The sequence below is a fragment of the Engraulis encrasicolus genome, chromosome 23 (genome assembly GCF_034702125.1).
Source record: "Engraulis encrasicolus isolate BLACKSEA-1 chromosome 23, IST_EnEncr_1.0, whole genome shotgun sequence".
Lineage (NCBI taxonomy): Eukaryota > Metazoa > Chordata > Actinopteri > Clupeiformes > Engraulidae > Engraulis > Engraulis encrasicolus.
This window is the reverse complement of record NC_085879.1, coordinates 37,463,706-37,486,501: the sequence shown is the minus strand read 5'-3', so window position 1 is coordinate 37,486,501 and position 22,796 is coordinate 37,463,706. Positions and strand designations below refer to the sequence as shown.

The 22,796-nt window shown below is 44.0% G+C and overlaps 1 protein-coding gene across 1 annotated transcript; it reads left to right on the top strand.

Annotated features, from left to right (window-relative positions):
• Positions 1-2,353: 2,353 nt before the first annotated feature.
• Positions 2,354-9,146, top strand: LOC134439761 (kyphoscoliosis peptidase-like). Its single transcript, XM_063189670.1, has 6 exons — positions 2,354-3,040; positions 3,924-4,038; positions 4,921-5,038; positions 5,493-5,684; positions 6,379-6,569; positions 7,176-9,146. The coding sequence occupies exons 1-6, from the start codon at positions 2,378-2,380 to the stop codon at positions 8,489-8,491; spliced, it is 2,595 nt and encodes an 864-aa protein (XP_063045740.1). The 5' UTR covers positions 2,354-2,377; the 3' UTR covers positions 8,492-9,146.
• The last annotated feature ends 13,650 nt before the right edge of the window (positions 9,147-22,796 follow it).

The following is a 22,796-nucleotide window of genomic DNA, read 5'->3' as shown; positions in this document are numbered from 1 at the left end:
TTCACTTGACGCTTTCACATTACGAGTTTGTCATTGACATTATGGTAACAGTTAATTTATTACAGGGACCGTGTCTCTTACTGGGTTAATGGAGTAAATTATACAGGTGTTCACAAACCACATACATACAGTACATACAGGGTACATCACTTCCTTTATGGGTATGGACCAGTGTGGAAATAAATGTCATTGGGCGCTGGGCAGATTCGTTCTAGATTACTAGGCTCAAAATAATTGTTTGCCCTATATTTTGCTCTTGGAATACCCGTACACCAGAATTCTTACCATATATTGACACAGCCAACTTAGACTGCTGAGTTTGGGAGGATACCCTTACTAGGTCAACCATGAGTTTGCATGTGTACAAAACAAAGTAATGCTACACCAACACACACACACACACACACATACGAGAAAAGGCGCTATAAACATTCCCTTGAGCAAATATTGCACAAGTTTCCAACCAGGAAGTTCCGGGAAGACTGCTGTATATTACGGCTTGATAGGTAGTAAGTAGGCCCCACCTAGTCTAATTACAGTTATCAGTGTATTGGTTCTGGTAAAATAGGTAATATACTACGCCTGCAGCCAGGGCAAAGTATCAAAGTATAATATGTGGGGTTTTTAAGGAGACGTATCAGTTGGAGATGAAAGTTGGAGGAAAGACAGAGAGAGAGAGAGAGAGAGAGAGAGAGAGAGAGAGAGAGAGAGAGAGAGAGAGAGAGAGAGAGAGAGAGAGAGAGAGAGAGAGAGAGAGAGAGAGAGAGAGAGAGCTGGGTGACTGAGCAGACTTAGAGACACCACTGAGCAGAACGTTGTGAAGGACACAGGTAAGACGACATTGCAAGACACATTAAATTCAATCTCAAGGTTTCAGTCGTACAATGGCATTTAAAGGAAAGCATGAGGAGAGGTGATCTGTTTGAAAACAGTGTTTGACATTTCTATAACTGCTACGTGTATAGTGATGTCTTCGTAGACAGAGAGGGGGAAAAAAATGCTGTTTAATCTTGCATGGTTGAAAGACCGAATATATTAAAAGGGCACGGAGGCGTTTCATTATTCAGTATTTCTCTCTTTTGATGGCTGACATGAAAAGTGGCGCTGTATTATCCAAGCTATTATTATCACACATGCTTCTTACAAAAAGGGCTAAACTCACCCAGTCATCAAATGTGAATGCCTGTCTCTTTTGCTGCCGAAGAGCTGACAGAATACTAAAGAGCATTTGAATATTCTAAGGAGAGGAGACCTCTGCCAGAGAGAAACTCTTGGTCGAATAATTTATATGTGGAATTTTAGACTCTTTCTGTCACCCAGGAATCTGAATACCATGAAAGCCATCAAATAAAAGGCAAAGTAAATGCTAGAAGCGTATTCAGGTAAGACTCAAATGATGGAGATTGGGTCTGAAACCAATATGCCAAGGCAAGACTAAATGAATGGCAGAAAAGTGACTTCTGGTAAATGGATTCATTTCCATACCATCTCAACTGCCTACAATCTTGACTAGACTACATTAGAGCGTTTTTTTTTTGTTTTTTTTTTTAAAGATATCAAACGTATTAATGAATTTAGATGTACAGTGGGTCAGGTCTGATGATGCTGTAGCCCTTTCATTGAGAAGGGATCACCAGCAATTTGACTCAGTGTTAGCTGAAAAAGCTCAACTAAATTAGATGATAGCAACATTGCTGGCATTAAGGGGAGACTTGGTTATTACCATTAATGGTAAACGAGCTCATAATACAGACTTTACATGAAGGGGTTAATAAACCTCTTAGCGCAGGGCCATGGCCGTAACAACCATTGAGGATACAGAGGTCATGGCCTCTGTATTTTTTTCCGTAATTTATCTATGATGAAAATCCATATATGCTCAACAATGATAAATTCAGTCTGTATACGCCACCCCCATTTATCCTCAAGGCAGTGATTAATGAAAACAAACTTAAGAGTTTGACTGAAGTATTTGAAGCATTCTAAATATACACTATACAGTACAGCGCACAGTATTTGACCCCAGTATTTGCTATAACCTTACTGACACCAAAATTGTAATGACTATATCTTAATCTGCGTAGCCTCTTACTGCAGCTGGGGTCGCCGGCGACCCTATTCACTTGCTGAAAATGCTTAACTAGATCATAACAACATCGCAGTGACATTGCAGAGAAACATATTGCTGCGCTAAGGGGTTAAGGCTCTCGGTACTGTCATAGCAATGTTGTTGATGTAGTTGAGTATTTTCAGCAAAAAGTGAATAGGCCTTACAGCGACGCCATCTGCAGTGAGAATCTACTACATATTGTAACAAGCCTATTGTAACTGTATATTTGCCCCCCAGATCTGATCAAAGCCAAGGAGAAAAGAGAAGATGGGTGCTGTCATCACCAAACTGAGGAAGCGACGCAAGAACAAGAAGGAGAAGAAAAGCAAAAAGAAAGGGAAACGCGTGGTGGTGTCCAAGAAAGGAGCTCCATCCCCCCAGTCCTCAAGGAGAAGGCCCAAGGGGAGCAGCGCAGGACGCCGGACGAGGAGCAATAACGGCACTCAACGAAGTCAAACCAGGCAGCGAAAACCCCTGACGGAGGTGTTCACAAACCACACTTACGAAACACCGGCAGAAATCATACCAAGAGACAACAAAGTCAAAGAGCAAGAAGAAGTGGAACCGGCAGCACTTGGCAAACGGCCGAATGATTCCCAGAGGAGCAAAAACAACACCACGAGGGGCCAGAGGAGGAAGAGCAATGGCACCCAGCGCAGTCAAAAGGGCCACACGGTACTACAAAAACGGCCGCTCAACGACATTTTCCCGAAGACGGAAGACCAGAAGATCGACAGCGTAATAGGTCGAGTAATCAATGATGACAGCAGCAGCGTCCAGCAGCGCGGCACCAAACTGCGCGCCTCGCAGAGAAGCAAGAAAGGAAGCCTGAGGAGAAGAAAGAGCAGCAGGAAGCTGAAAAAGCATCTGTTCCCGAGCCCCGCCGTCTTCAGCGAGATTGACGCCCACGTCATCAGGACTGGAGAACAGGTGAGATGCCGCCAGCGATCTGCCCACTGTTGTTGCTCTTATCCACTTATCTCTGCATTTGATAAGATAAGAAGAATTCACAGAAGGCTATGGGTGCATTCCAATATGCAACCTTGTGTCCTCCACTTGTGCTTGTGGCCTTGTACCACGAAGTAATATGTCATGATGACATCACTGACAACAGTAGGCCTATTATATTTCAATATCTCGCAAAAGCGCAATTGTAAAGTCATTTTCTCATTTGCAAACTCAATGGTGAATGAAGAAAAGTCCTCCAAAAATTGATGTGGCTAGGCTGACAGCGGGGAACCTTTATTGTTTTCTCCACGGAGGCGGGGCATCAGCAAAACGTGAGGCCACAAGCACAGCAAGGTCGAATATTGGAATGCACACCCTAACATAAAATAAACCCGGCCTTAACCAGCTGCCCACGGTACAAATGCATTATTGTAAGCCTCTCCCAGCCTGGCAAACCCAGCCATTCACGAGTAACATGCTTTTTTCCCCCTTGATAGATGTCACGTAGCCTATCATGTCTCCATTTCCAAACATACAGAATTTTGTGTGTGTGTGTGTGTGTGTGTGTGTGTGTGTGTGTGTGTGTGTGTGTGTGTGTGTGTGTGCGTGCGGTGGCCATTTTTGTGCTGCCCCTCTATACTGTGGGCCAGTCTCTAAGAAAATTGAGGAGAAAAAAAATAGCCTTAGAGAACTCTCAGCCCACTAAGAAATGCCCCGTGTGTGTGTGTGTGTGTGTGTGTGTGTGTGTGTGTGTGTGTGTGTGTGTGTGTGTGTGTGTGTGTGTGTGTGTGTGTGTGTGTATGACAGAGAGAAGAACATACTATATTATTCACAAAATTGGCTGTTCTTTTTTTCTCTTTTGCAGCTGAAGAAACAGAGGATCGTATCTATCAAGGCCATCACACAAGCCATTACTGTGGGTGCAGTGACCGACCTGCAGAAGCTCAGAGCAATCTGGATCTGGATCTGCCACAACATTGGTCAGTCCCATAACGCCACACCACTCCATTCATTCTACTCCAATGACATTGTAATATCCGTACCGCGCAGTTAATATTAGACTGGCTTACTGTTATAAATTAGCAGGATTTAAAGTGCAGCCAGGCTAAACGAAGGCCAATAATGTTTATCGTCGAAGCGTCACAGCGTCACAGATATTGCGAGCTGACATAAGTTCCAAAGCTCGCTTATAGGCTTTGAAGGGGATGATATTATTACAGTGCAATATATGTGTCGAAGATTGCTGTAACGATAAGACCTTAAGTGTCAAGTAAATGATCGTGCAGCCTGCCAAAGGCTGAACCGAACGTTATTGCGAAAGAACTTGTGCAACCCTTAAAGCAAGATCAGTTTACATTTGTCTGGGCTAGTGCTTCTCAACGGGGGCGGTACAGACCCCCATGGGGGGCGTTGGGGAGCTCTAGGGGGGGGCCTGGAGAAGGACACAGCTGAGAGGGGGCAGAGCTTAGAGCTTGGTGGGCATTAGTCCATTCATTTTTTTAATGCTAAGCGGGGCGTTGTCGTGCTTATGATGAGGTCAAGGGGGCGTTGGGAGGCTTATGATGACGCCAAGGGGGCGTTTGTTCAAAAAAGGTTGAGAACCACTGGTCTAGGCCTATAACAGCAGTCATTGCTAGACAGCATGAGACGCATGTCCTCAATAAATATGTTTGTTGGGCTAAGCCTTGGGAATGTTGATTAAACGTGGCTGGGAAGTGGATTAAAAATTAAATGAGTCATGGTCTGTGAATGTCATTCTGTGATATTAGCGTATGAGTTGGCATTGGAGTCGAGAGATGGCATGCTCATATGTTTTTATTTGTTGATGTGGTTGTCTTCGCCATCATCGCATGTCCATGAAGAGTACGACATCAGTGGATACCTGGGCTTTAGTGAGAAGATCACTACTCCCGAGCGGGTCGTGCAGACAGGCCTGGGCATATGCTGTGGATACTCTCGTCTTTGCCAGGAGATGTGCAGGTACTATATAGATGACAAAGAGACAAATGTTTTTAAAAAAAGAAAAAAAAAGTCAAGCATCCATTCACTGTTAATGCTTCATGAGACCCATAGAGGTTCAACCGTGTAAATAATTTCCTCTAAACATGTTGTATTTACTCCTGTCTGAAGCACTTATTTTGTGCATGGAATCAATCGAAAAAAATGAAGATTAAGAGAGCATGTAGGCCTACACTACATGTCTTTCCATTAACCCCTTAGCACAGAGCCTACCTTATTGTCACCAAATTGAAATGACCAAGTCTTAATTGGTTACTTAAGACTCTCTGCATTGTCATAGCAATGTTGTTATGATGTAGTTGAGTGTTCTCAGCCAAGAGTGAATATCCCCGTCAATGGGCCCATCTGCAGTAAGGGACTACATTTTAATGACAGGTGTCTTTGACCAACCTCTCTTCTGTGTGTGCTTCTGCAGGGAGGTCGGGGTAGAATGCCGTGAGGTGAGTGGACATAGCAAAGGTGCTAGCTACCGCCCAGGTGTTAATGCCCAAAGCACCAAGTCTGATCATGCCTGGAACGCAGTGCAGATCCGTGGACACTGGTATCTATTGGACGTGTGTTGGGGAGCAGGAAACACCGACCTTCAAAAAAGAGTTTTTACCAAAAGGTGAGAGCGATTAACTTGCTGTAAGCTGTTACTGCTTGTTAACATATAAATGTCAATGCAATATCACAGTTTTAGAAACATCATGACAACGTTATGTAAGGGTTAACGTTCGGCGAGAAGGTCGCTACCGTGGAATAGCAGCACGACAGAGAGAATCTTAAGACCCCGACGCGGAGCGGAGGGGTCTTGTTCTCTCTGAAGTGCTGCTATTCCACAAAGCGACCGACTCGCTGAAAGTTAACCCGCTTATTATATGGATATACTTAAATGATTCACACATGGCGGGGACATTTCTTTAGGCCAATTTAATGTTAAGATTGTTGCTGCGCAAAACAAAACAGTGCCGTTGTGGAACACCGCTAGGCAACAGCTAGGTAGCCAGGACAACAGGTGTTGTCTATCACAGCAGCTGATTAGAGTCTTGTTGAAAAGTCGCTTTAGCAGTGAAAAGTCTTGTTGCCATTGACAGCGGTCTGTTATAGACTAACCCGTCCGTTATCGAAAAATAACAGACGTGCGAACGTTGGGGAGCCCCGTTGAAATGAATGGAGCATTCGACCGATGACGTCACACCATATAATAAAAATGTTATAATTATAACATAAATGTTACAAAATATAAAAATGTTGTAACATATATAACATAATATTTTAAATACATTGTATTCACAAAACAATGCTTTCCTATTTTTTAGCTACAACGAGTTTTACTTCTTAACTGACCCTGACAAGTTCATAAGTTCCCACTTTCCGGACGACCAAGAGTGGCAGCTCATGAAGCAGCCTATCTCACTGGACGAGTTCCAGAAGATGGTCCAAACGAAGTCAATGTTCTACCAGTTAGAACTGACTCTCCACCATCCCAGACAATTTCTGATAGTAACAGGTTGGCACTTCCATCTTATTGTTGAGAATTGAAAATCAATAATGACTGCCAGAATGTCACATACAACTTGCCGTTATTGTAATAATACATTTTTTACATATTAATATGCTATTCTACTAGCCTTGTAAACTAGACAAACCTGCCTTGCGGCAAAAAATATTTTGTCAAGGTTGGGGTGGGTTGGTCACTGTTTCTCTGATTGGTCACAGCATGTTGTTTGAATCACAACAGCTTAGTCCCACCCACAGCCCTCAGCTTTCTGAAATGTGCGTTGCCAGACTAAAATGTTCATGTTATGGTTTCGCTCTCCAACTTGTGATTTTCACCATTTCCCAATGTCAAGTGTATGAACCTTGGAAGTGTGTCAGTCTAATTAGTCACGGCCAGTGATTGTATACTCCACAGAATTCACCAAACAGTATTCAATCACTGGGCATGATTACGAAGGCTGATACACTTCGAAGGAAGCACACTAGACATTGAGAAGCGGTCTGAATAACTGAACAGCTAAATCAAAATGCTGCCATAGTAGAAGATAAGTGAATTGAAGATGAAGATAGAGCATGGTTTTTGTCATTACTGGATTGATTTTTTTTCTCATTTCAGAGAATGGCGATGCCACTATTTCCATGACTTTCCCCGAACCCGTAGACTTCATGTACAAGACTCACCAGCGCAGTGGCTCAGTGTTACAGGAATTGGATACATCTGTTGGATTCCTTACCATCACCCAAACTCACATGAAGCTTCTGCTTCGTCCTCCCACTCAGGGAACATTTGACATCACAGTCTATGCCAAAACAGCCAACACACCAGGCGAGTACACAGAGGTCTGCAACTTTCTGATGGACTGTCCCAGGGCTTCATCTTTGGAGAGCTTTCCAGATAACCCTTCACAGTCTTGGGGCCTGCTGCAAAATGCCAAGGACATGGGACTCAAGCCGTGCCAGTATGAAGCCAAAATCATGCTGGACTCTGGATCCTTCGAGATGGTGCTACCAACCACCAAACCTTTGATGATCACATGCGAACTTTTTCACAAGAACCTGGATAAATCACAAGCCAAGAGATGTGTAGCTACACAAAGTGAGCCAGATCAACTGAGCTGTCATGTCCTCTGCCCATTCGTGGGTTACTACCGCTTAGCTGTGTTTGTGAAGGACAGAGAGAGCAATAGTAAATCTTACGACCAGGCTGGCAACTTTCTACTGCATTGCACAGGTGGCACTCTGACCCCCATCAATAAGATCTTCCCGCCTGAGCTCAGCAGTAACTGCGGACCAGGCAACTCAACTCTCAAAGTTGGTCTCAGGGATTTCAGTCACACCAGGGCCGTCATAAACAGCCAGAAGGGGCAGTGCAACATCACGTTCCGTAACCCAAACGGCCTGCAGCTTTCAGCTAAATTGTCGAGGGAGGAGCGACAGCAGCCCAAGTACCCCATTTCCCGGTACGTCCTGCTCTCCTGCGACGATCATGAGATCACCGTGAATGTGGCTTTGCCTGACGCAGGCGTCTACAGGCTTAGCCTTTTTGGCGGCCCAGCCAAACAAACCAGCTTATCCCACATCTGCGACTATGTGCTGCGTAGTCACTGGGAAGGCAGCTGGCCCCCATATCCTCTTAGCTACTCCGAGTGGGCCGGAGGCGGTGTGCTGTACGAGCCACGCACTGGCCTGCTTGAGCCCATGTCCAAGGTGCGCTTCTGTGTGAAAATCCCCAGGGCGAAGGAGGTGTATGTGATTGGGCAGGGTCAAACCAAATTAACGCGGAACCAGGAGAGCCAGGTGTGGGAGGGGGATGTGTCTACTGGCACTGGTCCACGACTTCAACTTGCCGCCAGTTTACCTGGCAATGAAAACGGAAGCTTGAGCATCCTCCTGTGCTTCGACGTCTCTAAGACACCAAATGGGATGAGATGAGACTGTTGATGCTACAGAACAATTGGGAGTTATAATGTAGCAGCTAATCTGGCAGTTTTTCCGAATACTGTAATTTATATAGCCAATTTGCAATTTAGGCTAGACCTAACTTTTTTGTCATTTATCCAGGGGGTCACTGACTGCTTTGCAATTCAGGATTATTTTCCTAGCCTCCTTGTTGACTGTCATTTGATGAAATGCTTTGACTACAGTCTTACTCAACATAGCTTTTCTTGTATGGCTTTCTGGTCATATAACCATGTTATATTTTGTAAGAGAGAGGTGGATGAGGCCCCTATAGTCTGTAATCATGGCTTGGTCCCCAAGGCTGCCTTGTTACACTGTGTGTATTTCCACACGTCTCGTCTCTATGACTAATGTGCAAACAGTGCTAGTTCCTGCTCTCCCTCCAACCTTTGAGCTGGTACACTGAACAATTTCCAGCATATGGCCACCAGAGTGCTCATATGGTTCGCTACCTGCCCTCAGGTAGCACAAGGCAAAGATATGCTTAGCCGCGCTAGCAATACAGACTGTGTATTTTGGCTGCTCATGTGTGTTCATAGACCTACACAGGGCACACACGCATACACACACACACACACACACACACACACACACACACACACACACACACACACACACACACACACACACACACACACACACTGCTCTTGCTATATACACCTCGCCCAGATTGGCAAACATTTGCATAGCCGATGATATGGGGAAAAACACTACTCAGACATTTCAGAAGCAGCCGAAGAGGAGTGAGAGAGAGGTGTAGGGGAAATGTGCAAGGAATGAACATGCACTGTGACTGAAGGCCTAAGCAATGTGAATGAGATGCAATGTGAATGAAAATCCCAACCTGCATGTGTTGTATGGGCAGCAATAGCAATTGTTTACAACAATTTGTTAACAAACACACCTGGGTGGCATTCCCAAACAGCTGCAAGAACTCAGTTTATTTATTTAATAATGTAATGATTATTTATGATGATGTAATGATTATTATTTAATGATTTGTATGGGGGACTTCTTTGCCAAGTTACCTTTGGACTTCAGAACGAAATTGAAAGTAATTTTTAATTTATACTGGTTTCTATGTGTAATGTTGCAATATAAGAATGGAAAAAGAGAAAGGCTAGGTTAAATAAAGTTCTCGCTATATTTTTAACATCTTCACAATGTTGATTGATTGCATCTTATTACATTGCGCATATACAGTATGAGATCATTTGAGCCAGTCTCGACCACAAATTACACCTATACGTAATAATTAGGCCTAGATATAAAGTAAACCTAGATATAAAGTAAACATACGTATTTTGTATCAACAATCAACTTTGACAACTATTTTGACTAGCATGGAGTTACCCACTGCCCTGCACGAAAGGGGATGTTGGTCATGGTCATCAGCCACTGGAAGAGCAAGGACAATTTCACATACTGTAGTTGTATTGTAGACACATAGGAGGTAGATCGATAGTGGCTGGATAACATTCTACATTCTCCAGCATTCTACATTCTATTTCAGCATTCTATTTTGAAAAGCTGCAGTGGCACATGTCTCCCTTTTATTTGGTGCCCCAACCCCATGCACTCTCTCTCTCCTCGCTCTCTCTCTCTTTCTCTCTCTCTCTCTCTCTCTCTCTCTCTCTCTCTCTCTCTCTCTCTCTCTCTCTCTCTCTCTCTCTCTCTCTCACACACACACACACACACATTTTTATTTGTGCACATGATTATTGTGCACTACACATATATAAATTGATATACACTGTCACAAACTCAGCAGTTGCAAGGTTATTAAAAACATGACTCAGGCCTCCACACTGGAGAAAGACATTGTCCATAGCAAAGAGTTCTTATGGGCACATGCATACACACAGCCCAACCTTATATCTTTGTGGGGCCCTTGTAAGGCCCTTCCTATTTGTGGGGGCCTTCCATTCATATTTACGCTAACAATAGTTGAAGAATGCTACACTGAGCCCAAACCAAAACAATCCCTAACCCTAACCTGTCAGTGAGGAAATGTTTTGCACTTTTTCTTTTGCCAGTAACAACAAAACTACCCCAGCAAAACAGATCAAAAAAATGTGGGGCCCAGGATTTTGGCCCCACATGGAGCGAGGGCCCCAGCATGTGGGTGTGCTCCAATAGCAGTGGCCTCACAAATTATGATTGGTGCACGTACACACACACACACACACACACACACACACACACACACAACAATCACGCTGTCTATTGCTTCTTATATATAGGGCCTACTCAAAGACAGCAGTTGACACATGTGAACTCTTTCTTGCCTTTGCAAGTTCTTTTTTCTGTTAGGGTGGTGGTTGGTGTATTTTGCCACTCGAGGCAGCTGCTGATTTTTGTACTTCAGCGTAGTTTGCTCATAAATTTGTTCTTTTTACAGGCAGAACCTTGGGGAGGTATTAAAGTCCTGCTGGATTTCCTCCCTGTCACTATTTATATTTACGTGTTATGCTTTGGTGTCGATGTAACTCTTTGCTTCACGTCCCATATGGACGTAAAAAATAAATAAAACAAAAGCCCCACCACAGACGGGGACAGAGCTGTCTGCTTGTGGAAGAAAAAGAGGATTATGGATTTTCATTTTCTAATCACAGATAACTTTGCCCTATCATTGTCCTCTTCAGATAAGGGAGACATTTTTCAAAGTTGTCAAATTCACAAGTAATGGGAAAAGAAAAGTGGCAGCTTGCCAACAGATTCCCTTTGTAGATGCCTTGACCACACAGTGCGGATGGTAGCCTGGATAGGAGTCTGTCAAGCCAAGTCAGCTTCTATTGTCAGTTTCTTCATATGCACAGGTCATACAAGGACATTGTAATTACGTTTGTCTCTTCTTCTTTACCATAAGGACATAGACATTGTGGACCTTATGCCTCTAAGAATCCTGGGCCCAACCTATGTGGACCTTATGCCTCTACAACCCCCATACTCAAATAGCGGCCCGCGGGCCACTTGTGGCCCGCGGGGCATCTATTTGTGGCCCTCGAATAATTTTGAAAAATAAAAAAAAAAAAAAAAAAAAAAAAAAAATTTTTTTTTTTTTTTTTTTTGGTCCGATCGCGCTGCCGGCTCTTATTTTGAAATCGCGCCACAGACGCTAGGAAGATGCGTGCCGTGTCTCCGCCCCCTCAATCAGTTTCTCCCTGCAGGCTCCAAACAGAAGTGACTATGAGGGTGGCAGAGGCTGTTGTGAGGTAGACTACAGAAGGGAAGGACGGTAGAACTTGTAAATAAATGATTTAAAAAGTTCTCTTTGCCTCTTTTGAAAGTAATGGTCCACATTTCATTGCATACAGTGTGTTAGGACTAGCTGTAGCTAGTTGCTAACACAAATTAAGGCAAATTGTGTTTGAGCTCTGCTGGCAGCTAACTAGGGGTAGCCTACTTAAAAACGAATTGCTTGATAAACTTTTCACACTTTTAAACAGTCCCCAAATAGTTCGTTTGGAAAGCTAAGCCCCTCATAAGATTTCAAACAAAGTTATGAGCAACTTGATTATTTATTATTGGCTGTTGCATTTAATCAACATTGCATCAATTTGCCATTTTCTTGTTGGCAAAACCTGGTGTCCTCCTATCTATGTGTCCTCTTTGTTGAGTCCATTATTGCATCTGATTCTCATTATGCATGTGAGAGCTGCATAAACAAAGTCATAATAAGCAACATTTGTTTGAAAAGTGTTATCTTCAGGCTTATTGGTTTTCTCACTAAGAAATAAATGTTTATGAATGTAGTCTGCAAATATAGGCTAATCTTATGTCATTTAAAAAAAATACTGAAGGGTGGGTGGCAATGACAGCAAGGCAGGCACCTCACCCCACAGTGCTCCAGAAAAATGCAGGCCCTTTATGAGAGAAATGTTCTCCCATCCTGTCACTGGAAACTAAATATCTGCTGTGGGTGTGAGTGCGTGTGTTTTGTGATTACAAAGGCCTTATCATTTTTTATTTTTTATTTTTTTATTTTTTTGGTGGGGGTCGTGTCGTGTCAGCCCGGCCCGGCCCTTTATAGGGAGGAATTTTGAAAAACTGGCCCTCGGGGACTTTTAATTGAGTACCCCTGCCCTACAATCTCTATCTATGTCTTCCTCTTCTGTCTTCTTGCTATTCTTTCTTGTTTCTGTCTATCCTTTCTACTTCTCTTTTTAACGCCATCTTTAACATTGATTTTCCCCCCCCCATTTGTTAAGCACTTTGAGCTACATGCCTTGTATGATATAGTGCTATACAAATACAATTATTAAATTAAATAAAAAATAAAAAAAATACACAGGAGTGACATTAACAAACTGACATCAAAGTGCAAGACAGCACAAGTAACAGTGATGGACCAGTCAGAGAGTCTCCCCTGCACTATGGGCACACTCCTGTCTTCCTTGATCTGTGCTTTTGGTCTTGTGCTTCGCTGATGCCCCGCCTCCATGGAGAAAACAAGCCAACTCCATCCCATTGTCATTGTGACACAGCGCACTCCACAGCACACAACGAAATCGCATTTTTGCCTCACCCAAGGGGAGCAGTCCCCAATGGTGCCCGAAAGGGAGCAGTGCAGTGAGACGGTACCATGCTCAGGGTACCTCAGTCATGGAGGAGGATGGTTGATTAATCCCCCCCACCAACCTGGCGGGTCAGGAGTCAAACTGGCAACCTTTGGGCTACAAGACTGACGCCCTAACCGAGTACCCATGACTTCCCATGAATAAATAAATAAAACAATAGAGTTGTCCTGCTGTCAGCTCTCCTATCCACAACAACTTTTCTCCATTCAACACCCTGATTGCATATGAGAAAATTACATTGCATTACATTGCATTTGGCAGACGCTTTATAATCAAAGCGACTTTCAAAGAGGACATAATGAAGCCAACATCACAAGCAAATACAAAGTGCACAGGAAATATACAGAACAACAAGTGCAGTTGCAAAGAGGGGTTAGGTTTTTTTTATTTTTTTTTAAATTAATAAAGAGTACACACATAAACACACACACACACACACACTCAAACTAAACTAAACTAACAAAATGAAAATGACATTAGAATTGCGACATCATCACGAGGACACAAGTACAAGGGAGGACAGGAATTAGGATACAGGAAGGAACCCTTCTACTTTTAATATGGGAAGCCGACAGGGGGAACAAAGGGGGTCAGTTGTCCCGGGCCCGGGGAAATGGCGGGCCCAGAATTGGGACTCTATTACATTGTACGGTATGTCAGTGGTGTAGTCTACGTAGAACGCAGGTATACGGAGTATACCCACTTTTAAATTTCAGGGGCTTCAGTATACCCACTAAAAAAATGATTGATCTATTATTTAGAATAGCATAAATATATACAGTATACTCACTTCAAAAAATGCTTGAATATACAGTATACCCACTTCAAAAAAGTAGACTACACCACTGCGGTATGTATTGAGTGGTGGAGGGCCCTTCAGATGAATTTGTTCCCGGCCCGTCAAAGCCATCAACAGCCCTGTTTCTAATAATTAGCAAAACAAAATACATGACTTGTTCATTTCCAGACAATTGCATGGTGTTAGACAAAAGTGTTGTGGCCTCATCCGTATTGACTGGGATGAAATGATTAGAAAATGTTTGTATAAATCACAACAATGCAATGAGGCCTCTCTCTTCTTCTTCTTCTTCTTCTTCTTCTTCTTTTGCTTTCTCTCTCTCTCTCTCTCTCTCCACCCCCCTCTCTCTCTCTCTCTCTCTCTCTCTCTCTCTCTCTCTCTCTCTCTCTCTCTCTCTCTCTCTCTCTCTCTCTCTCTCTCCCTCTCCCTCTTCTCCTCCCACTCTCCTTCTACACAAGGTATTCCACTGTAACATACACTGGCTGCCACAATTGATTTTCATTTCCCCAATTTCAAGCAGGCCACAACAATAACGTTTATCACTCGTCTCAGTGCGCTGTAATTACACTTGCAAATCTGAAATTGGAAGCCAGTGTGAATTGACTATTAAATCAGTTATCCTCAAGCACACCGATCCGGTGGGAACAGCCAGGCCCGCTGACAAGGGGGAACAAATGGGTATGTTGTTCCGGGCCCAGGGAGATAGGGGCCCCAGAATTGGGTCCCACCATTACATTGTACGTATTGGGTAGAGGGCCCTCTCAGTTGACTTTGTCCTGGGCCCAGCGAAAGCTGTCAGCAGCCCTGGGAACTGCGGTTAAAGTGGGAACGGAACAAGGGATATCAGGAGGAGAGAAAATGAAGACACTCTCGACTGGCTCAGCTCAGCGTGTCGAAATTTGCAGGTAACACAGCACTCCCGCCGGACCAACCCCCGCCCAGAGACAGACGTCATGCGGAACGTTCAAGAAAACAAATGAAACCGGATCGCTTCACACCAGTGTGCGATTGACTCTCTCCACTTGAGGGAGTATTGAAGTTTTTGGTTTCTCTTTTCTTTTCCTTTCCCTCTCTTTTCTCTGTTTTTTGTGGGCTTCCCTGTAGGCTGCCGACTGACTGACTTCAAAGCTAACCGCTAATGATCTTAGTGCAGGCTGAGGTATAGAGACCTTGAGAGTGAAAATGGTTACCTTGAAATGTACAGCACACATTGCACAGTGTAAATAAAACTTTGTCAGGGCAGTCCACAGAAAGGCAAATTGGTTTCTTGGTTTCCAAAATGTACATGCTTAGAACAATCTACAGTACCGAAAACATGTGCTTGGAACAGATTGCTATCATTCTGTTTCACAAAGCTTTGGTTTTACATACAGTTACACATATCATACGCGCACACACACACACACACACACACACACACACACACACACACACACACACACACACACACACACACACACACACACACACACACACACACACACACACACACACACACACACACTTCCATGTCCATGTAGGGAAGGCTGATAAAAAGGAGGAATGATCAACAAACGTACAAAAGGAGATAGGCTATTTGTTTGATGTGTTTGGACAGCTACAACCAGAGTCGTTGATGTGGTTTATAAATAGCATTGATTTTTGTTCGGCCACATAGATTAGGCAGGCACCCTCTCAGTCACTCACTCAAACTGTTTTCAGAACAGTCAGCCTGGTGTCAGGGGGGTTAATTAATTCCTATTGTCGTTTCGACATGAGCTCTCGTCAAGCAGGGAACCCCTAGGGCAGGGATGTCAAACTCAGGCCCGGGGGCCAAATTTGGCCCTCTGACCCATTTTATTAGGCCCGCGACATCATTTCAAATGTCTATTACAGTTGGGCCACATACACCATCAATGTATAGAGTAATATGACTTGAACATGAAATTAGCTGTGTCACAGCATGTGTAGACACATTTGAACTAACAAATATGATGGGAAATAGTGCATGTGAAATTTAACTACGAGTATGAAGTGCGTGCATGCACAATTTTAGTCCATTTTTTTAAATAATTGTGGAGCTCGGCCCGCGACTTCATTCCAGATTTTGATTTTGGCCCTCAGTCAATTTGAGTTTGACACCCCTGATCTAGGGGTTAGAGTGAAGTGAAAGCCCAACTGGGAAACTCCAACTCCCATTGCCATTTTGACACAGCACTCCACAGCACAGAAGTGCACACTGCAAACAACGAAATTGCATTTATGCCTCACCTGTGCAAGGGGGCAGCCCCCAATGGTGCCCGAAAGGGAGCAGTGTGGCAGGACGGTACCATGCTCAGGGTACCTCAGTCACCCCCCTCCACCAACCTGCCAGGATTGGAGAAGAACTGGCAACCTTTGGCCTACAAGTCTGCCCTAACCGCTTACCCATGACTGCCCTAGAATAGAGTAGAGAAGGTTAAGGTTAAGGTTTGTGCTACATGACATGCCCACTGACTTAGAATTGGAGAGAAGTATAAGATTTGCTATGGAGATGGTGATGACCGGAAAGGTGCATTAAGTAAGAATTAGATAAAGGAAAAGTCTTCATTACGTTGTTATTGAAAGCAGTGGAAAAAGTGATGTAACTATGTCATATAGTGTTAAGCTTACATCATTAGTTTACTTCTACTTTATTATACACCTCTGCAGTTGGGACCAAAGTCTTTGGGATGTACTATTTTCGATGCTGACTTTGGTGAGTGAATCACTGGTGTATATTTATTCAAATCATCGGCTGTGACGAATGTTCTCTCTTGTGACTACAAGAGTTCACAGACAGCAGAAAGACACACAACAGGCGACACAGACCCTCTGACTTCAAACAAGATGTTAACAGTGATCCAACACAGCAGGAGTTTAAAGCAAAAGAAAAGAAAGACAGAAAGAAAGATAGAAAGAAAGAAAGTAACTAAGAAAGAAAGACAGAGAGAAAGAAAAACACAGAGGATGGCAGAAAGAAAGAGAACGAAACCCAGCTCACATTAGAAATGTATTACAACAGTCTTAAATGATGTGGACATTGTGAGCCCAGGGGATGAGAGAAGGGACATGAGGAATAGCTCACTTCATGTTCTGTTCTGTCTGCACAATGTGGAGGTCTGGTCTGTAAGGGGGTGAGGCAATGTGACTACCGAAACACTCCCCGCCCCGGCACAGTAAGCAACCCTCTCCGAGGGCCCTCTCTGTGATCCAGGGAAGCCAACGGGGGGGAGGGGGACAAATGGGTCTGTCGTTCCGGGCCCCAAGGAAAGGGGGCACACAGAGTTAGGACCCAATTACGTTACATGTACAAATGAGGCGCTTTCAGATGATCTTGTCCCGGGCCCAACCAAAGCTGTCAGCGGCTGGCCCTGCCTGTAAGCTTGCCTGCTTGTCTGCCTTGCCTTACCTGCCCTGTACTGCTGGCTGGCTGGCTGGCTGGTGGGAGGCCACAGAGTGAGCTCCTGCAGAACACTGAGGGGTGTGAAAGCAGCAGCCTTCTCCTTTTTCAACGCTCTTATCAGAGAGGGTGTCTGGGAACAAGGAACAGGGAACAGCGGTAACAACCCGAGGAGGAGTATGCTTCTAGCCCTCACCTCCTGCTGTTACACTGAGCACAAAAAGCCAACAGAGCCTCAATGGAAATTCCTAAATATATAGCCTACTATATATGCTATACAAAATGAGCAAGAATAAGTGTATATTTAAGACTATGTATACGCTTTCAAGAGTTCTGCAGTACATTTCATTGCCCCCTACTGTAAGTGGGCTGAGACTCAAAATTCTGAATATGCCATATATAATATGCATATATAATATAATTTAAGCACTGCATAAAATCGGGAATCCCTACCGTAGAGTATCTGAACATTAAAGGAAATAGGCTACATAGGCTAATACTGGGCCTGTATTTTCAACATTTCTACTCATTCACAGTTTACAGTAAGTTGCTAAAAAGCCCTTGTTTGGTCGTTTATGAATAAATTATTTTGATAGAAATGTTGGAGCAGCATATGGCAACTTTCATGTATTTGGTCATATGGGCACTGAATAAATGGTGTATGGAAAAAGTGTACAGGTGGACCTGTCAGACAGAACAAAGGGCAAAGTCACGAGCACGTACGCAAGCACACACCCACGCACGCTAGCATGCACGCTAGCACGCACGCACAAGGGCACAGAAAAGTGTGATGTGTGAAACGTGCAAAACCAAACACAGAGCCATGTGCGTTCCTGTCAAGCAGAGTGGGAACAGGAGCAGGAGCAGGAGTGTGTGTGTGTGTGTGTGTGTGTGTGTGTGTGTGTGGGGTGTCGGTAAATACCCCCGTGCGCCTGTCATGCGTGACAGCGACAGTAACCATTCGGCCTGCTCTTGTCAGAACATTTGTCCTCGAAGCCCCCCTTCAGTACAGTACTGTATGTATTACGGGAAAAACAGATGCGCTAACAAGCAAGATGACAGGTCCACCAAACGTCACTATGAAGTGAACTCACAGTTTCCATAGCAAGCAGGACAGGATTGGGATGAAAACTGCATCTGGCAGTTTTAGTGGAGACTGGTCCATCCAGTGAGGCAATGAAGCATATGATGACATTAACCCCTTAGCGCAGAGCCTATATTATGAACTTACTGTCACCAAAATTGTAATGGCTATGTCTTAATCTGTTTTAAGGCTCTCGGTAATGTCATAGCAAAGTTGTTATGATGTAGATGAGTATTGTCAGCAAATAGTGGATAGGTCTGCCGGCGACCCCATCTGCACCAAGAGGCTACAGAAATCTAATATGAATTTGTTGACAGAAACAGCCAAAATGCTTCATTTACGTTCAGTAAACAATGTGGAAGTCAGCAAGTTCATCCGGGTAACACAGTCATGTGCGGAAAAGTTCAGAGCCTGGTATGTACACGGGTTGTTTACAGGTAAGTGCTTTAGTGCAGAACGTAACTGGCATCGTTCATAGCAATGTTGTTATGATGTAGATGAGTATTTTCAGCAAATTGTGGACAGGCCCGCCGGCGACCCCATCTGCACCAAGAGGCTACAGAAATCTAATATGAATTTGTTGACAGAAACAGCCAAAATGCTTCATTTATATCTCTTATAGCTGGTCTTGGAGAGGCCACTGTTGTGGCACTGTAGTGGACTGATACCATTGAGAAGGAGGCCAGGACAAACAGCCCACTGGGCATATGCCCTGTATGCCATATGGCCAATCCCACCATGATAGCAAGGTGATAAAAGTTGCTACAAATTACTGCTCTTGTTGCTTTCAGGGCCGACTGAGAATCATGCCGTATGTTGACCGTTCCCGCACCTAATTGTGAACCGGCCTGGTATGTTCATGCCACAGATCTTAGCGATGGCGAACCGGAAAATACTTGGTTTTCTCCGCGAACCGTGACAACAACGTGGACGTCAGCAAGTTCATCCGGGTAACACAGTCATCCGATATGATTTCAATGTTATGCAGCTTCACATGAAATACGACATATTTTGTAATGGAATATTAGAAATTACATTTGCAATACAATTAAGTTATATTTGGTGGTCCTAGAGAAGGTGGGGACTGATTTAAAGGTAGCTGCCTTCAATATAGGCCTAAAGTGCAGGGGGAAATCCTGGTTTGTGTTCATAATACGGTCCTCGGAGGACTTTTACTGCCCTTGGATGAATTTGAAGTGGCCCCTCGAATGAAAAAGGTTCTCCACCCCTGATTTAGAGGGGGTCACACAAAAACGCATTTAATGTGTCGTGGTGCACTGCACTAAGGCACCTGTGCCATACACTTGGGGACCCAGGTTTGAGTCTGGCCTGGAGAATATCCCATTCCCATTCCTCCAGTCTCTATCACCCAAACAATATCCTGTCACCACCTTTGACTGTCCTATCTAAATTAAGGATAAAATTTGGTTAAACATACAGTATTTGATTAGTTCCCTCTCTGAAATTTGGGTTAAGCATGTATGCATACATCTTCGTTCTCGCTGGAGAACGGACTTCTCGTGATTGTGCCGCTCTCGCAGGAGAGTGGCTGTCCACGCGGTGGACTGATCAAAGTGCTTCACGGGGTGCGCAGGGACCACTGCACTCAAGAAGCTGAGATAGATTACGTGGCGTATTGGGCAATATCGCTAGCTGTGGTGCTGAAGTACTGCCACGGCCGAGAAATGTCAATGCAGCAAACTTTCTCGAGCTCGGGAGTACAGAGCGCCACTGAGACCTCAGGCAGTATCTGCACTCGCAGACATGTGCGGACACCCCTCGGTGGATGATGGTTGGAGAGCAATGGAGTGAGGTGATCTGAGAGGAAGCTAGGGCAAGACACTTGACAAATTAATAAAGAGCAGCGGCTTAAGGGAGGCGAACGGGGAGATGGTGGGTGCGAGCGAGAAAGAAAATTGAGAAGCAGCTGGTTAATAGGCTTGCCTATCTTTTCGCGCTGAAATCAGGCGAATGACAGTTGAGTGGAGAACAGAATGCAGGTGATAAATTAGGCATGCCAAATTTAATTACGCTTCTCTCAAACTTTCATTTTTAACAAAACATGCAGTAGAACAATAGGGTTCACTCAGAAGCCATCACAGAAAATGAGTGAAGCGGGAAAAGAGGGAGAGAGAAAGAAAAAAGAAATACAGAAAAAGCGTGCATACATCTTCAAGTAATTGTTATCACCATACCACAGAGGGGAAAAGTAAGAGAGAGAGAGAGAGAGCGAGCGAAAGAGAACGAGAGAACGAGAGAACGAGAGAACGAGAGAACGAGAGAACGAGAGATAGAGACAGTACTGTACGCTCGCTGCTGTGCTGTGCTGTGCTCTGAGAAATTGAGCTGAGCCCATTGCATATTGTATAAAATGTCATCATGGGCTTATATTGGCAGGGTTATCCACGGAGTCCTTCACTCTGCTCTGAGCTCTATAGTCATGTGTGCCTGATCAGCAGGGAGGCAGGGGGAGACGTGAGATGCAGGGCCGCTGACAGCTTTGGCCGGGCCCAGGACAAAAGTCATCAAAAAGGCCCCGCTCTGCTAATAGGCTACATACAATGTATTGGAGACCAAATTCTGGGCCCCCTCTCTCTATGGGCGCGGGACAACATACCCATTTGCTGTCGGCGGGCCTGGTGAAATGATGAGTGACCTTTAGGTGGAGATAAGCTTAATCAGACCACCCAGCAACAAAGACAATGCTCTGCTGACACAAGTTTCACATTTGCATAGCGATTGGCCTGGATGAGCAAGACGTCTTCATATTTGTCTGCATATTATGAAGATTGTTGTCTGTGTGCTGCTGCTGCGTGCTGCATGGATAGGAGTGAAAAAAAACCCTCAGTATCTGTATCAGAGGTGCAGGATTTGGTGAACACTTATGAGTATCGCTAATAAGGTGTTAATTTCATAGTAATTTCTCTGTAATTTCAGTCTAATTTTATAGTAATAACTGCTTGTTATTAGTAATAACAGCAAAATAACCATATGGTTTCCAGTGCAATTACACTATAATTTCTCATTAATAACAGCAAAAATAACCATACAGTTTCCAGTGCAATTATGCTGTGGTTTCTAGTTAATAGGCTAATGGAAACAGCTACTGTGTCATCGTAGTAGTTAGGTGGTAGGTATGCCAGTAACTAAACGGTAATTAACACCTTATTAGCGATCCGTAAAGTAAAGTGTTATCCAATTTCTTTACTGAAGCTACAAGACCTCCATTGGGTATGTTATATAAAATGCTTTCCTAATGCAACATGTCTCAATATAGTTTTACATGATAATGTATCGTAACATCATATTATATATTATTATATAGTCATAATAATACATATTCAGCTGTGAAATGAAATACTGTATATATAGTACGTATAGGTAGGCTATAGAGCAGGCTATGAAATCCCTGTACTTGTGTGTATGGACATGTAGATGGATGTGCCATGGGTGTTGGGGGGAGAAAGAAAGATGAGAGATATGGGTCAATGGCTTTCCTATTCCGTCTGAGGCCTGCACACTTTTATTACAGTACAAACTGTACATTACATTTAGTTGATGGTTTTATGCAGTGATTTACAGTTATTCCTGAACACCTAAACATGAGACATCAAGCTCTCTCTCTCTCTCGCCCTCTCTCTCTCTCTCTCTCTCTCTCTCTCTCTCTCTCTCTCTCTCTCTCTCTCTCTCTCTCTCTAGGTAGGTGTCTGATTCCACAGATGTTGTGGGAAAGGAAGCAGGAGGACCCGATATGGGTCAAGGGTTTACCGTACCAATCCTGTGTGGTGGTGACCTGCTGGCACCCGCTGTGGAACTACCCCTACTCCTTCCAGCATTGATCTGGCGTCCAGCCTAGTTGAGCAGTAAAAAAAAAAAAAAAAACCTCTCCCAGCAAACTTTGAGTCAGTGAGTTCACCGTGCCCTTCTCAATAGACTAAGTGTAGCACTTCGGTGCAGCTCGGATTGCCGTGATTTGTAATTGTCCTGATTCTCTTGTTTAATCTTCATTTGTGAGTATTGTTTTTATTGAATAGTGAACCCCAGGAAGAATAGCAGTTGCAATGTATTTTGCTCCAGGACCATAAAACCATAAAATCCATCGCCACAGACAATCACATGCAGACGATCTATTTCAGTAATAGGTTTACCTCTTGCTGCAAGTTAGTTTAGCCAGGTTTATCACTTAACCATGTTCTTGTAATATCTCCCTCGGGGTCAGCATGGTTCATGGAATCAACTAGAATAGTGTTTCTCTACAGCTCCCCAGGGGGCGTTGGGAAGCCCTAGGGGGCGTTGAGAATGATACAGTTGAGAGGGCGTTGTGGTGCTTAGTTGCCAATGCGGGGCATAAATCCATTTTATTTTTTAATACTAAGGGGGCGTTGGCAGGATTATGATGAGGTCTTGGGGGCCGT